Source organism: Littorina saxatilis, linkage group LG1, assembly GCF_037325665.1.
Source record: "Littorina saxatilis isolate snail1 linkage group LG1, US_GU_Lsax_2.0, whole genome shotgun sequence".
Taxonomy (NCBI): Eukaryota; Metazoa; Mollusca; class Gastropoda; order Littorinimorpha; family Littorinidae; genus Littorina; species Littorina saxatilis.
In genome coordinates, this window is record NC_090245.1 from 26690776 (window position 1) to 26708551 (window position 17776).

The following is a 17776-nucleotide window of genomic DNA, read 5'->3' on the forward strand; positions in this document are numbered from 1 at the left end:
AAACGAGGTGTGTGTGGGTGTGTCGGGGAATGGGAGGAGGAGAGAGGGGGGGGGGGGGGTGAGCGGGTAGGGTGTCTCAGTTTATAGGCCGCAAAGACGGAGTGGGGAAGCAAGGGGAATGCTGGAAGTAGTAAGGAGGAAACGGAGAGAGGCTTAGTCTAGAGAAGAAAGGGAATCTGGAAAGCATCGTTTCAAATGTTATACTTTACTTGAAATGAATTATGTATTTTAGTGTAAAGTACAGGGGCGGATCAGTTGCTTTGTAAGGGGGGGTGCACTTTGAATCGAAAGTGAATGTGATGGGCGCGAAGCGCCCGAATTTGCTAGGGGGGTCCAGGGGCATGCCCCCCCGGAAAACATTTTGGCTCAAAGAAGCAAAATGGTGCCATCTGGTGCCATTTGAACTTATAAATGGTCATAGAATCAGCTTTCCAAATTTTTTTTTTTTGCTGGAGGGGGTGTGCACGTGCACCCTGTGCACCCCCCCCCCCCCCCCTCGTCCGCCCCTGAAGTAGAATTCTATTGGCGTTTCAACTCTGACACTGAAATGTAACTGTCATGTTTTAGGTTGCGGAAATAAAAAAAACTTCTGGGTTTGAGTTGAATTTGAATTTCGGGCATTCTGGTCTTTGAACTGAACAAGGCAAGTGGAATACGCGCCTGAAAGGCAAGTGGAATGCGAGTAGACTACGTGATTCTTTTCTGGTTCAGTTTCAAATATCATTGTGGAAAAAAAGCACCAGGACGTCAGGGCTACCAAGCACGCATATAAAGTTACTGCAAGTTGAAACGTAATTCTTGTATGGCCTCCCTTCTTGCGACAGTGTTGCGTAGAAAGTGGAGATGGAGTGCGGAAACGATGATTATCATGTCAACAACGAGTTCGATGACAATGACCACGACACAAACTCCCTGGACAAACTCGAGGAGAGGGTATATTTGGTAAGGAGATATAGCTGGGGGGGGGGGGGGGGGACTCCGACAACGCCGGAAGACATAAAAGGAACACAGTATTTTACTGATGAGGCAGATCAAAGTGATTTTCTATATTTTACCATGAAAATATGTTCTTGAAAACCGCACCTGGACAGTAACGTATACCGATATACATACGTTTTTGTTCGTATTTACTGCCCTCGTGACAAGGAGCTACATGATATGATCAGCAGTTAGTTTACGGCCGACCACAGGAGAGCTGAGAAAAACCAGAGACATAGATATGTATGTCTCTGGAAAAACTGATTAAGCTTTTTTGTATTGGCTGCAGGGCCCCAGGCCAATGTAGTAAAAACTGAAATGATCGCTCCTGATTGTCAAAGTCTTGAAGACACCACGTGCTTTAGTGTATGTACGTGGGATAAAAAGCCAAGGAGAACGCTGGCTTCTGAAGGAGTTCTACAAAAGATGTCCGAGAAAAGAATGACTCGTGACAATCACAGTGACAGCGTCAGCCAGGATTAGCCTGACGGTAAGCGGATAACACGTGCTGCTTTTGTCAGTGACACCACTTTCAGGCAGGCTGGTTGTGACAATGAGCCCTTCGTCTGGCTTCTTAAACCAAGTTACTGGAGAATACCGTATGGTCTTCAACGGTTGCCGTAAACCTGACTATAGCAGGCTATCATCCTGTCTTGTTGCCGAACGCGCACAGCCTCATAAGTTCGTACCGAGTGTCAGCCTGTGGTCCTACTTAGGCGAGGTACCGAATCACCCCCTTTCATTGAGTCTGGAAATTCCTAGTCAATGTACAAACATGTACATTATTGTAGTCAAAAACGGCCTGTGCACGTTTAATCTTTGAAGTTCTGATGAGAGGGGGCGAATTGCCACTGATGACAAATGTGAGATAATCAGTGGGGACGACTGATGTGGGAGGGGGTGATTTGGGAGGGGCTGATTCGGGACGTCACCACTGTGACACGCACACCTTGCCTCACATACTCAGCAAGCCCTGTCACACATACACACACACACACACACACACACACCGTGCACACATTTACGTACTGACATAGGCCCCGCCCACCTCGTGACGAGTGCCTGTGGCACGCACACACACACCTATCCTTGGCACAAAGGGTCAAAAATCTCAAAAATAAGGCCTTAAATGAATAAGGCCTTATTTCTTGAAAATAAGCCCTTATTTACTGCCTTATTCATTTGTCTTATTTCTAAAATAAGGGCTTATTTTTTTATGGGCTTATTTTTTTAAGGCCTTATTTTTTCAAGGTCATATTGGAAATAAAGCCTTACAAAAATAAGGCCTTAAAAAATAAGCCCATAAACAAATAAGCCCTTATTTTTTTAAGGCCTTATTTTTTCGCAGCGCCTATAGGCTGTTGATCTACTGGCCGATGTGAATGCGTGATATATTGTGTAAAAAATTCCATCTCGCACGGCATACGCGCTTTGAACTTCGGATAACGCGCCGTATATAAATATCCGTTATTATTATTAATATAGCGGCCTTATTTTGGGGATTTTTGACCCTTTGTGCCAAGGATACACACAAACACTCAAAACTTGAGGCTGCTTTCTTTACCTTGCCTTGAAAGGTGAATGATAAATCTTTAAATTAAAGATAGATGTTACGGTGACTCAGTAAACACATGATTTCCTGTGCCTGTGTGAAGAGACTTCTCTAACATCACATTGGTTCGACTGAGGGTTTCTGCCTTGCAAGCCAAGCCTCGCAGTAAGCCAAGAGTGAAAGCCAAAATGGCGCTCACTTTGACTGAGGATATCGTACGGAGTCGAGTGAATCTAACACACGATAACTTGGGTAAGATGCACTCTTGCAACTTTTTATTGATGTGTGTATTTGTTCCACAGACATTCGTAATTGTTGTGCATCATCGATTCCGTAAAACGTGTGGGAAGTTAGACAAACAGCTTGATATGTGGAAGACAGAATTTGGTCTTTCTCTTAGTCGCATGTAGCATGCCAAAACATGTTTGTTTGCGTTCTTACAACTTGACTTGAGTGAAAGCACAGGCTAGGAAAACAGAATGGGAAAAAGATTTTGTTTAACATAGTGTGCATCTTAAATAAACGACGTGGCAGACAATCAGATCTGTTTAATCAGAAGACGGAAGAAAGAAAGGCCGTTTACATTGTATACGGCGTCCTTAGTTACAAGTCCCACTTGTTGAAAGATGATAAATGTACTGCGACTGTTAGCACTGTAGAATCATGAATGAAATTTTGGATCAATTATTATCCAGCCAAAGTTCAGATCATTTTTACAATCCAAATTTTTTATTTACGTTGAATATGAAGCAATTCTGCAGTTACACAACTTACAGGGCGAGCTAAGATTCAAAAACAAACAGCATCACATCCAACAGCTAATCTGCATGCAACAGTACCATCTAGGAGTAGGATCCTGACATGATGCAACAGTTAAATTAGGTAATGCAGTACCCTTTATCTTCTTGTGAAATAAACTAGTGTCACTTTATATTGTAGATTTCAAGAATTGTCACCACCATAGTTGAATCAAAATTTGATCTCAAAATGTGTTAAAGAAAAACTATACTTTACAACCACAATTTAGCTGACAAATCGGTCGCTGAAAGTAAACACAACTATCTAGCGGTCACTTGATAAAGACCACATTTTCAGATTAAATTCCTTCTTTCTTTAAAATGCTTTACATTTGCAGAATTGTGTGTTCTGGTATAATATGTTTTCAGTGTGTGTAATTGTGGTGTACCATGGTTTTATTATATTGCAGAGGATGTCAAGTCTCTGGCACTGCCAGGAACCTACCATGAGAAGATTATCTCACTTGGTGATGCGCTGCGCAAGTTCTCACGTCTCAAGGCTCTGGATTTATCAAGAAATGCTTTGGAGACAGTTGAAGTGAGTGGAAAAGCAACTTGGTGTTCATGTTTTATTTTTATCACAGAATTTTACAGACTTGTTAGTGTTACGTTATTAAACTTTTAAAGAGAAATAAACTTGCCAGATTAAGGCACTGGCAGATTGCCCAGGAATATAATGCTCGAAGTGCTGTGTTGGATAATTTGCATTGAACAAGTTCTGAGCTAAGATTTTGGTGTTGTTTTGGGGTTAATTGTTGTTGTATTTGGGGGGTTGCATAATGATTTGCACTTCTTTCTTTTTCAGGGCATTGAAAACCTTGACCTCCTGGAGAAGTTAAATCTGTATCCACATTTGGTTAAATGTTAAGTGAGCTTATAAATCATTGGATTGTCTTGGGTTTTGCAAGTTGCAAAGCTTGCATATAAAGGCTTAATAGGAATATGAGATTTTATTTCATGCGTAGTCCATAAGATGTAGGAAAAGATAAGGCCTATTTCTGTCAATTTTTTGTTTGCCCATTTTGGGCCTGCTGGCTGGGGACCTTTCTCAGTGTTAGTGTTGTCTTCCAAAATGACCATTGGTTATGTTTTATACTAAACACAGATGTTTTTGGCTCACGAAGTGTAGCCTATGCGATCGTAACTTTGTCTGTCTGTGCGTTTGTGCGTTTGTGCGTGTGTGTGTGCGTGTGTGTGTGTGTTTGTGCGTGTGTATGTCTGTGGTAGAAACTTTAACATTTCCGAGTCTATGTGTGAGTGGTTATCCAAGACTATGGATAAAGCTCGCATAAGATTACGTCACGGTCAAAAGTGTTTGACGTCAATTAATGCATCATGACGGCATGCCTCCCTGTAGTCTTTCTCTCTCGCGTGGTGTGTGTGGTCTCGGTCATTGTTATTTTGAGCGGGCCGAGACTATTTGGCAGTCGTGTCCCTGTAAGTAGGCTACATGCAGACAGACAGATCTAGATCTAGTGTCTCTCTTTCTTGCACAGTGTCACCTAAGCTTACTGTGTGTGTGGGTGTGTATGTGTGACGGAGTGATTGAGTTTGTGTTACTGTTTGTCTATTTCTTACGTGAGCCTTGAAGGCTTCGCCTCTTGTTGTTTTTGCCCGTATAGATTTGTTTTATATATATGTATAAAACCATTTAGGAGGAGATGGATGATGTGTATCTTGCACTAGTTGCTAGGGAATTCCACTTACATCATGCTCTCTAAGATTCGTTTGAAAGCTGTATTAAAAGGTTGTGTGTTTTCAATGAGACGCTAGCGGATAAAGAGAGAGTTAACCACCCGTTCTATGTACTGAATTGGTAAAAGGAGATACGGTGACAGCAGGATTGATTCCTTAACTCACTACGAGTTACTACAATAACATCAGCGACTTGGGTGAGCTGAAGCGACTGAAACACACTCCCAACCTGAGAGAACTGGACCTACGACTCAATCCTGTCACCCGCTCCGAGCCAGACTACCGCCTCTACCTTATACACATGCTGCCACACTTACAGAAACTTGGTGAGTTGTGAGACATTTCTGTGTGATGAGGGGGAAGTGAAGCTTTGTGTGTATGTTGGTCTGCCTCTTTGTGTGTTGGTTTCTGTATTGTGTATGTGTTTTCTTCTTTCTTTTTGTCTGTTGATGATTGCTTACCACCACGATGTGGGATCATGCAGCTCAAACTGGTGCCACGTATGCAATCATTTAGTCTGGAACCGCTCATTCACCATAGAAATTGTCAAATTCACCCCCACCAGGAATATTTACCGAAGTGTGCATACATTCGTTTGTAAGCAGATGCTTCTGGTCCATTTAGTCAATTCTTAAACTTAACTCTCTGTGTCTGAACTTACCACAAATACTTTTTGATAATACCCGGTTGCTTTTGATTGAAGGGCAACAGATATTCTATGACAGAAGTATGTGTGACAGGGTACAGCAGGCAGTCCTGATTCATTCTAGCTCCAGTTGTTTTTGACTGAATGGCAACAAATAATTCATTACAGAGGATACAGAAGAGTGTGCAGTTAAATGTAGTAGTTTTTTCTCTCTTTTTTATTGCAATGTTATGTATAACAGAATTTAGTCATAATTCGGGACTTTTTATTTTTTGAGACATGAAATCCTTTTTATTAGTTTAATTTATTTCTTTCTTTTTTTCAACGGAATGAGTATGTCTATACATGTATTAGTTGATACACTCCTGCATTTCCTTCTTGTCCATGTATTTTTGTTTTTTCAAGTACCCCCATGGGGTTTCTTGAATAAATTTGCCTTGCCTTGCCTTGATAATGAGTACCAGGCAACCCTGATTTGTTTCAGCTCCAGCTCTTTTTCACCAAATAGCACAAAATTGCTCTGTTGCAGATGACAGAGGTGTGCGAGACAGGGAACGGCAGGCAGCCCTGACTCACTTCAGCTCCAGCCAAGCCACAGAGATGACGTATCATCCACCCAGGAAAGAGCCACCCCAGAAACCCATACACCCTCGTGCAGAACTCACGGCTAAGCTTGGCAAACCATCAGGTAAAACACAGTTGCATGAGTGAAACCATAAGAAAGACAATTGCAAAAAAAGTAGCAAATAAAACACACTCAACCTGAAAATCATTTTTTTAACTTGGTGATTTATTTGAACAGAAAAAAAGAATTGTATCTTGAGGAAGTGTTTTGAGCGCAGTTACAGGCTGCAGATGCTAATAAAAAGAATACATGCACACATTATTTACATACATGTTGCACTGCTAGGCCAAGAAATTATTCACACATGACTTCCATGCAAGAATACACATCATTTACGTGTTGTTTCGAGGGAAGGAGAAAGAGAGTTTAAACTGTAGAGGGAATGAGTATAAGCAGGGACGGGATGGGTCTGGGGGAGGAAAGATGAGGGATGGTGGAGGGTTGAAAGGCGAAGGAAGAAGGATGCGGTCACAGGAATAAGCGGGAAGGGATCACCCATAGATAGGGAGCGGCAGTGCCAGTCAGTGCAGCGGCAGCAGCGCAAGCAGCAACACGCTTTTTCTGCTTTGGAGGAAAAACAGAAAATGGAGTTTTCTGTTTGGAGTGAAAACCTGCCTTCACTAATCGTGAAAGAACTATGTGCGCAAGGGTTTGACGACATGAGCGTCATGCTCAACGTCGAAATGTGTGACTTGGAGGCGCTGAAGCTCCCGAGGGGCCTCTTTATTCGTCTCCGTACGGAGGTGAGAAAACTTCACGCTCAGCATGGAGGCCCCCTTGACGACGACGCTAACGTGAACAACGTGAAGCCGCTGGCGGAGTTGATGGCTGGACTTAACCTCCAGTCAGGCGTAGCAGCCACAAAACTTAAAGGTGAGACGGCACTGACAAGCTGAAGCACATGCGCATGTATGTACACAGCACCAAATGCAAGTGCAGAAAAATATTCACACCACAAAATGTATACCCAGACACACACCTCAGCACATTTGCGTCAATATTTACCAGCTGCAAGTCTTTTTCCATTTTGATAAATTATATATTCAGATGTTTGATTTTCCACTAGTTCTGGACGATGATGATGTGGCTGTGATGGACTTGGTGGCTATGAAAGAAGGTGACTTGAGTCGACCACGGCCGCTGACGGGGTCTGCCGCAAAAGAACCTGCTATGGAAGAATACTCACTGGAAAGTCAGTTAACATTTCATTTGTTTATTTTGTTTTGTTTTGTTCCTTGTTAATTTTATTTGATGATGAACATTCACTAGAAAGTCATTTGAAATTTCAGTTGTTGGGGAAATTTGAATCTAATCCTGTGTATGTCTGAATGATGTGGTTCAGTTGCTGTTATATGGTTTGTATTGTGTTGTTTTTTTGTTTCAGGTTTTCTGAAAAGAAAACACAAAACAGAATAACACTTTATCAACATAATTTGTCTCCATTCTCTTTAGTTGTACCTGGTATGCATTTAAAAAAATAAAAAATTTACTGTTCACCTTTTCACCTTAAAATACAGAACAAGATCACTGGTCGAGTTGGTTAAATATATCTATTTTTATATTTATTTATTGCACCGTAGAATAAATAGTTGTCACTGTTGATGTTTCAGTGTTGAAAAGCCTGAGCTCTCAGGATGCCACATTTAATGGCGTTTCTGCTTTACCACCACCTGGAAAGGTAAGCTGTGGACTATGTCATAGGATGGGCTTTTGCGTACTGAATCAGTACACACACACACATCTTTTTCTTTTGTCAAATAACATGATATTGTTAACATCCTTTCTGACCCTATTCAAATACTGAGTGTATTTTTTTCAGTCCAACCCCTCTTACCAGTTAATCTCCCGCTTCTTTCAAAAGGATCTTTGGATGGTAGAAAAGCCACATTTTGTATTGTAAAGATCTGCATTTTCATGGAATTTGTTTTGTCTCAACATGATTGGTATCAGCAGAAAGAGCAGATTTCTTTATTTCTGTGTACAGTATTTTAGTAAAACATTTGATCCTTCTTGAAAATATGATCTAAATCCTTGAGGGGGAGGGAATGTACAGTAAGAGGGGAGGGGGGATGTACGGTAAGGGGGGGGGGGGGCAGGGGGGAGTCTTACCATCTGCTCAGGAGCATAGAGGCCTATGGCTTCTTCTAAAAAACGAAAAAAACGGACTGATTGTTGCCTGTAACAGACACAGAAGCGATCGTCGAGCCTGCCACCCCCAAAGAACGAAGATGACCTGATGGCTGCCTACAAAGACAAATACCCCAACATTGCCAGTCTGGCCAGAGATGATATGCACAGGAAAAAGAGGTGTTTATTTTCACTTGCAATGTCATTTAGCATTTTAGGATGAGATTCCACAAGGTTTTATTCTGAAGCTAACATAAATAAAGCTAACTCATATAATTATGCACACTCACACGCACACACGCACACACACACACACACACACACACACACACACACACACACTCACTCACTCACTCACTCACTCACTCACTCACACACACCATATGATAGTTAATACTGATGACACAACAGGTATCTGTCTGTGAACTCAATGAAATCATGTTCTTGTCTCCCTGTGGATTGTGGTAGAGTGGGCTTTTACACAAATGGCAACAAACCATATGTATTTTATGCTGTGCCTATTCAAACAATTGAGATCATCAGTGATATGGCACAAGGGTGTGTTATGGTACCCCCCTTTTAAGACTGACAGAAATCTGAGAAAATCAAGCCTTGAAAGGGAGGGAGTCTTAAAATTGAGGTGAAATTCCAGAGGCTATGAACAGAAAATGTGAAAAAGCAGGCTCTTAAGAGGGGGAAGTCATAAATTGACGCGGGGGGGGGGGGGGGGGGGGGGAGTTCTTTATCCTGCAGTGTCAGACAAGATTGGGCACAAGACCATGCAGCCACTGTTAAAATTGGTTTCTCTCTCTTGTACAGAACTGACCCCAACCTACAGTACCAGGATGAGCTGGATGCTTACTCCAAGTACAAAAGTCATGGCTTCTTCACACCACACCCTGGGAGAGGTAATGTCCTGGTTGTTTGCTAGAAGCTTTACATGTTTTGTTGAAGTGACAAGGGGATACATTCTTGTTTCTGTGCTAGTTATGCTGAATACCTGAGGTAATGACATTTATTATGAAGAGAATGGAAGTTTCGCTGGTGAATCAGCGAGCTAGAATTCTGTTGGTCAAAGTTTGTTTTGAAAGCCCATTCTGCATTCATACAATGGAACATGCCATTGTTTCTTAAACACAGTCAATTTAAACCACACAAGGGAGGTTCTGATATTGCGACGTGCCTTCTTTCATCTATAGAGTTTGCCAATGAAAGTAAGTCGTTGTGCTCTGTGTGAAAGGGATTCATTGTCTTTTCCTCACACAGACATACTATCTCATTCACTCTCTCTCTCTCTCTCTCTCTCTCTCTCTCTCTCTCTCTCTCTCTCTCTCTCTCTCTCTCTCTCTCTCTCTCTCTCTCTCTCTCTCTCTCTCTCTCTTACATACACACACACACACACACACACACACACACACACACACACACACACACACACCAGCTGTAACACACCCTGTTTCTTGACCACCAGCAGATGATGAAGAGGGTTCAGAGGAAGTCAGCCAGTTTCAAGCGGAACGGACATCCCACTCTCCCGGCGGGGATGATGCTCATCGGAACAGAGAGCTGGAGCAGCCTCCATTGAGAGATTATGAGAGGAAGAAGCCAGGGTCTGACGGGGACGCAACTTCTCGGGGCCAACATAGACGCACTCACAGTGTTCCCAACTCAGAGGTCAGAACCATATTATGTTTTTACATTTAGTCAAGTTATGACTAAATGTTTTAACATAGAGGGGGGAATCGAGACGAGGGTCATGGTGTGTGTGTGTGTGTGTGCGTGCGTGCGTGTAGAGTGATTCAGACCAAACTACTGGACCGATCTTTATGAAATTTGACATGAGAGTTCCTGGGTATGATATCCCCATACGTTTTTTTCATTTTTTTGATAAATGTCTTTGATGACGTCATATCCGGCTTTTCGTGAAAGTTGAGGCAGCACTGTCACGCCCTCATTTTTTAACCAAATTGGTTGAAATTTTGGTCAAGTAATGTTCGACGAAGCCCGGACTTCGGTATTGCATTTCAGCTTGGTGGCTTAAAATTTAATTAATGACTTTGGTCATTTGAAAATTGTAAAAAAAAAAATTTAAAAAAAAAATCCAAATTTACGTTCATCTTATTCTCCATCATTTGCTGATTCCAAAAACATATAAATATGTTATATTTGGATTAAAAACAAGCTCTGAAAATTAAATATATAAAAATTATTATCAAAATTAAATTTTCGAAATCAATTTAAAAACACTTTCATCTTATTCCTTGTCGGTTCCTGATTCCAAAAACATATAGATATGATATGTTTGGATTGAAAACACGCTCAGAAAGTTAAAACGAAGAGAGGTACAGAAAAGCGTGCTATCCTTCTCAGCGCAACTACTACCCCGCTCTTCTTGTCAATTTCACTGCCTTTGCCATGAGCGGTGGACTGACGATGCTACGAGTATATGGTCTTGCTGCATTGCATTGCGTTCAGTTTCATTCTGTGAGTTCGACAGCTACTTGACTAAATGTTGTATTTTCGTCTTACGCGACTTGTTTTGATTTGACTTCTTGTTAGATTTAATTGGTGTGGGTATGGGTTTTGAGAGATAGTCTCCTAGGGTTATGTTTTCTAACATTCTGGAGGGGTGTGCAGTAGCTTTGTCTTGTTTTTTGTCATTCAAGTTGTTATAATGCTTGAGAGTTTTAATGTTTCCTCTCTCTGCGAAACTGGATCAAAGTGCCCGTTTCAGGCTCCTTTCATGCGCAGTAGTGTCTGAAACAGTGTTGTAGATATTTTAATTAGCCAGCTTGCCTGGATGTTGGTTGATTTTTATTTCTCGCTGTCAACTTTTTCACTTGCTCTCAGTCTCTGTGTTGTTGGTGGGTGTGACAAGAATGAGAATATTGCAGACCACTTGTGCTTTTCAAAAGCAGCTTCTGAACTCTCACGTTTAATTGCACCAGCAAAGCACTGACGAACATTTTGTTATTCCGTTCTGTCCTTTTTTTCAGCCATTTCCAACAGAACGTGATGTACCGGAACCTACTCGCACCTTCCACCAGTCATTGCGCCCTTCATCTCATCGATATGATGCTGGACTGATTCAGCAAAGGCTAGACGACAACCCGTCTGCCAAAGAGCTGCTCTTCAGAATCCTTGACCTTGCCGACCGCTATTGGAACGGATCAAAGTCCCTACACCAGCATGCCAAGTTCTTGGGTAGTCAAAAGATCGGGAAAAAATTGGGTCTCAAAAGATAGATACAGTGGAACCCCCCTTTAAAGACCCCCCCAATTTAAGCACACACCCCTTTTTAAGACCTTTCTTTCTCAGAGCTTCTGTTCATAACCTCTAAATTTACCCCCAGTTTAAACTTATAAACTCCCTACTTTTTAAAAGCTGATTTTCTTGAATTCTTGGAGGTCTTACTTTTGTGAAGAGATACTGTATAAAATCTAGGTTTAGTGTGCACACTAATTTTATTTGTTAGCACATGTATTAAAATGTTAAAAATGTTGTAGTGCTTTGTCTGTCTTTTTGTTATATGCACCACCACTATAAATTCCTCATGCTTGAATTAATAAAGTTAATTTCATTCGATTTGAATTGATTGAGAATCTGCTGTTTGGTTCCAGGTCTTGCCTTGGACGTAATAGAGAAGCATTCACAAGAAGGTCCCTTGGCAGGCATGCAGCAGGACGTCCAATCTCTCAAACAGCGCGTGGAGCGACTGCAAGATGAGAACAGCACACTGAGGGAGCGGCAGTCCAGGAGGTCTGATGCTGACACTACCACCGCCAGTGAAGCTCAGCTCAAATCCACATTGAAGCAAGCTCGAAGCGATGTGGTGTGTAATTTGTTTAGTTTTTCACAAATATGTTTGATTGACATGATTGTGTGGAATCGCTCATTGTTTATTCAAGTCAAATGTTTGCCTGTAAAACTATGAAGTGTCATGAGTGTCAGTTAAGCACCATAAGGCTTGTCACAACATTGACGTCATATGCTGTGAGGGCTCTCTGTAGTCCATTGACCGACTATATGTTTTTAGAGTCCTGCGGGAAGAGTTTTAGTTGAATGTGCACATTATCACTATATCTTATAGAGGTGAACCTGCCTTGGTGACCACCTGATAACAACCACCTGCCTATCACGACCACCCCAAAGAAACCCTGACGAGGTTATTTCCCATGTAACTCACCTTTCCATGACTACCACCTGTTTTGAAAACCACTCTGGGCTGGTCCCCTGGACGGTCATTATTGACAGGTTCCACTATATCTTAAAGATAAGATAAGAAAACGTGCATGTCCATTTTCATTATACAATCGAACCTGCCCTGGAGACCACCTGTCCATAAAGACCACCTGCCCATTAAGACCACCTGCCCATTAAGACCACCCCAAAGGATCCCAGACATTTTTTACGACTATATAAATCACCTGTCCATTAAGACCACCTGTCTAAAGAGACCACTTTTTCTCAGTCCCTTTGAGTGGTCTCTTTAGACAGGTACGACTGTACATAAAAATGAAAATTTGTCTTTTGGCACCACATCGCATTAAAGCCATAATTTAAACCTTTGCATATTTTTAGGGTCACTTGCGGGAAGAGCTGCAGCACTATGTGAAGAAGAACGCCAGTCTGCAGCGTAAACTGGAGCAGCAGCAGGAGTCTGGAGCATCTTTCACTGTCAGTGGGGCTGCCTCCAGCACTAACCCCATGCATCTTGGTGAGCAGGCTCTCTGGTTTTATGTTGTGTTAGCCATTTATGTTTTGTTAGCAATGGTAGCTCGTCTGCTTTTTTTCTGATTTTGTTATGTGTGGATAAGGAATCCAAAAACAAATAGACTGTCAATGTTCCAAAATTCAGAATTAAAAAAAAAGAAAGGTGTGGTCATAAATTAAACGTTCCAATAACATACCTTTTTTGATTTTGTGTGGATAAGGTTTATTTGCTCCGCATTCTTTTATGGAAAGGTATGAAATGTTTAGTCAGTAAGGATTGGTGCAATGACATTTGGAGTCTCCTGTTTGGGCAGACCATAGAAAATGGAAAAAAAAACTGCAAACAACCCCCCCCCCCCCCCCCCCCACCCCCCCACCACCACACACAACAAATGTAGCACGTTTTTCAACACTGATTCTGCATGTATTTATCATTTGCCTTGGGGAAGACCAAGATCACAACTGATCATTTTCCATGCCATGTTGTCCTCCCAGATGACATTCAGCGACAGAACGATGCACTGAGCAGCGAGATTGAGGGGCTGCGGGGGAGACTCAAGCAGTACGCACAGATGCAAGAGCTGGCCTCCATGCTGCAAGACAGTCACAAGTAAGGATGCATAGATCTTCATTATTCGCAAACTATGTTGCTGTAGGTGCAAGATAGGTATTACCGTAGCCCGAATTCGGCTTCACGAAGACTTCTCGAAGTCTTTTTACCGAACATTCAGTGCCAAAGCTTTGTGAAGATTACCTTGTGAAGTCGATTTTGTGCTCAATAAATGAGAGGCTTTAGTATGAGTGCAAGTTAATTGGGTTGCTATTTGTTTGAAGCAGTCTTCACGTTTTGCTTATTTCTACACCCAGATGTTTTCGTTGCTACATTGTACATGCTGATGTTAGTACACTGGTATCTACGATGAAAGGATCGGCACTCTTGGGGCCAGCTAAAACTGCTCTTACATTGCATCAGTGGGCTGTCATGACAGGTATACTTTGACACAAGAGGACATGAAAAGGTGCCCTCTCGTGGGAGGTTTCTTCACAGAAAAGGGGCTTCACATTACAGGTTCCATTGTACAAGCTGTTGATTGTGGGGACTGAAGTTGATACATTGATATTTGGTTTTTGCTATTGTCCATTTCATCAGTTACTGTTTCGCTGCTCAGGCTTTCTCGAGTTAAAAGTATTCAGAACACAAGACAAGAGTGAAGAAGAGCTATTTTTATTTTTTTATTTCAGGTCGCTGGTACAAACTAATGATCACCTTCTAAAAGAAATGGATGGGGAGCGCAAACGACATCGGCACGAAGTGGAACAGATGCACTGGAGCTATGACCAATTAAAGAAGACCATCAGTTACCTCCCCTCCTCCATCAAAGGGGACTCTACTCTCAACATCAACACAAATGCCTCCATGTCAGGGCCACACCACAGGGACACTGATCGATGAATGGGGGTTAATTGTGAATGCAGGGGGAAGAGATGCTGAGAATGTATTTTGTAATTCTTGTCTGGTGTCAGTGAGTAGTGATTTATGTAAACAGAGATTACATACATGTAGCAACCATTTTACTCAACAGAATTTGGTGTTGCATTCAGCTTGGGCTGTTGTTGTTTTTGTTTTTTAGTTTTTTTAATGCATACCCCTTTTAATTATTACTAACTCACAGTGAAAGAATAACATTCCTGACTTTGCCTGAAAGGTGACAGGTGCACAACCACAAGAACACTACTTTCGTGTGCTGCTAGGTCACCTGAAAAGAGTGTGTGTTGTGTAAGAGAGTACCGGTTATGTTAATGTGAATACTCGTATTGTCAGTTACTCCGTCCACTCACTCCTTCAAGTCTCCATTGAGAAATGAAGAACCACAGGAGAAATGTACACAAAACTGTTATTGCCTGAGATAAGATTTTTATGTATGTTTTCTTCAAGTTTACATTACCTTTGGAGTTTACAGTGTGCTTCTTGTATACTTGCATTAGATGAAAACTCTTACGGTACATAAAGTCAATTGTGTGAAGACAAGAGCATTGGTCTTCTTGTGGTTTTAGTGCGTGTGAAAATAGAGGATGTTGAAGCGAATGTGGCAGCTGTTGTAAGTGAACACAATGTACTATGCATGCATGGACATTTCTGACTGGTTATTATTGTCTTCCATATTGGTGTTAGCGTGCTGTGTGCAAGGGGAATGTATTAATACGTTGATGTGATTACAAAAAGGATGGATGTTTATTATTGTTTAGAGGATTCCTGAGAATGAAAAATGCCCTTGTTGGACTAAGTAAGTTCACAGTTGAATGCTATTGCCTGCAAAGAATGTGTAATGACTTTATTTTTGGCCAGGCTAACCGTTTGTATGTGTATTTTTGTGTTTGTCTCTTTTTGTGTGTGTATCCCCTCCCCCCTGTAAGATTTAACAAAGCTTCCAATGCAGATGTGCACATTCAAACTTTAAATATATTACATGTATTTTGTAGAATTCATTATATAATTCAAAATATTTATGAAATGAAATAAAGGAATATGAGGTAGTTCCTCAAACTAATTACTACATTGGAAGCCAACAATTCAAAACTATTAGCATGTTAAACGTAGGAAAAGGTATTTATCACCTAATAGTAGCTTACATCGATGCCATAAAATGTAGTTGCATAAGGCTATGAAAAGTATGTTGCCAAGCTGTTCAGTGCCATCAATAGACGAACAATGATAAATTACTTGTTAGAGAAATGACGAAAGGACACATGGTGTTTAACTCGACATTATGTGTTTTGAACCTAGAGTAAAACATTGTCAGAAGAAAAACTTGTACCGGGTATTTACATTTAGTTACAAGAAAATGTATATTTAGTTGCAAGAAAAGATCTTGTCTTCCAATCCATTGGCAGCCTGCTTTCAAGCAAAGTGTGTTCCAATGTAGTTCACTGCACGCCTATTCCCGTGTTCTTGTTGACTGCTAGTGTGTTCATTCATTATAACTCATACTGCTGAACAAATTCCTGTGATTCTCTCCAGTCGCTGTTAGACACAGCCGTGGTGTTGATATTCTCACTTCTTCTAGTCTAATACATTGTCGGGATGAAATTTTGTTTGTTTGTTTGTTCGTTCATGGGCTGAAACTCCCACGGCTTTTACGTGTATGACCGTTTTTACCCCGCCATTTAGGCAGCCATACGCCGCTTTTGAAGGAAGCATGCTGGGTATTTTCGTGTTTCTATAACTCTGACATGGATTACAGGATCTTTTTCGTGCGCACTTGGTCTTGTGCTTGCGTGTACACACGGGGGTGTTCGGACACCGAGGAGAGTCTGCACACAAAGTTGACTCTGAGAAATAAATCTTTCGCTGACAGCGGCCAATTAACTGGATACAAATCCAGCGCGCTACCGACTGAGCTACATCCCCGCCCTGAAAATGTGATTGTAAGTGTGAATAATTACTGTCCACATGCACTTGATACGAGGCCTGTGGGTGGGGTGTGCTGTCCAGCTTAACACTACTAGTATAAGCAGGGGGGCCCGGGTAGCTCAGGTGATAGAGCACTGCACGTGTACCTATGATCCTAGGGACGAGGGTTTGAATCCAGGCCGGGACGGACATGGGTCAACTGTATGTGCAGACCCAGAGACAATAGCCATGTCTCACGCCCCTGTCACCACAGTAAAAGACCTCGGCAGATGACTGATACCTCTTTAACACGCATACACTTGTGTATTTCATCTAAAGTTGGGGTAAAACCTGGGAACACGCCCCTAATGGCTTTGCCGTGGGGCGTAAAACTTGAATTTCTCCCCACCACTCTGTGTCATGTGCCTGTGTCAATAACATCCCCAGGGATGCTTGGAATAACAGGGTTATCTTTCTTCCAATGGTTTGCCGGCTTACTTCTTTCAGGGGAGTATCCCAGAAGGCTTGTTTCTCTCTTCTTCTCGAGTTAACATTGCATATAGAACTGGTATGTGTATGCATCATGTAGCTGTCTTGGTTTTCTTTTTTTTTTTCTTTTTTTTGTTTTTTTTTTATTCTCTTTTGGTGAATTTTTTTTTTTTTACATACATATAATTCTGTACATTACAGGACATCACTTAACCAAAAGGACAGATCCATATAACGCTGTCTTGGTTTTCAGAAAACATTTCTGATAGAACTACTGAAGAATTTAACATAGTTGCAGATGACTTCAGTTTGGTATGGGCAATGTTTTCATGCCATTTCTTCAGGCTTAATGATCAGTTACCCTTTGAATTCTCAGGCATTAGTGATATGTGTAAATAGATCCGTGATAGAATGGCGAGTTGTATTTTGTCAGTTTTGTTTTTGCAACTAACAATAATTTTTTTGCTGTCTTAACTTATCCTTCAGTGTGCACCGACACATCATCATAATTTACACTGCCATGTGCATGCATCCTTCATTGCAGGGATCTGTTCTTAATAGGAATAGTTCAAGGCCCAATACTATGAATGGTCTTCTTAATTTCTTTTCATTGGAGGGTCCTCCACATTACCACTCTGTATTGTAATACATGTACATGTATGCCAAATAAAGATGTGTACAAAAAGAAGTTTTAAAGTTATGGTGTCTGTTGACTGAACAAGTTGCATGCAACAAGTGTGCTTGTTTTATAATTAACTTAGCC

At 41.5% G+C, this 17776-nt stretch overlaps 1 protein-coding gene across 2 annotated transcripts; it reads left to right on the forward strand.

Moving 5' to 3' along the window:
• Window positions 1-2707: 2707 nt before the first annotated feature.
• On the forward strand, window positions 2708-17701 carry LOC138965700 (centrosomal protein of 72 kDa-like). 2 transcript variants are annotated; one of them, XM_070337879.1, is made up of 15 exons: window positions 2708-2782; window positions 3738-3865; window positions 4133-4170; window positions 5194-5348; window positions 6198-6356; window positions 7360-7485; window positions 7904-7971; window positions 8479-8600; window positions 9240-9328; window positions 9892-10094; window positions 11417-11624; window positions 12041-12252; window positions 13002-13137; window positions 13629-13743; window positions 14376-17701. In XM_070337879.1, exons 1-15 carry the CDS (start codon window positions 2719-2721, stop codon window positions 14584-14586), a joined length of 2034 nt encoding a protein of 677 aa, XP_070193980.1. In that variant the 5' UTR covers window positions 2708-2718; the 3' UTR covers window positions 14587-17701. The 2 variants fall into 2 exon arrangements, with proteins under 2 accessions (XP_070193980.1, XP_070193988.1); XM_070337887.1 differs by having other exon boundaries at window positions 9895-10094.
• Window positions 17702-17776: the final 75 nt, after the last annotated feature.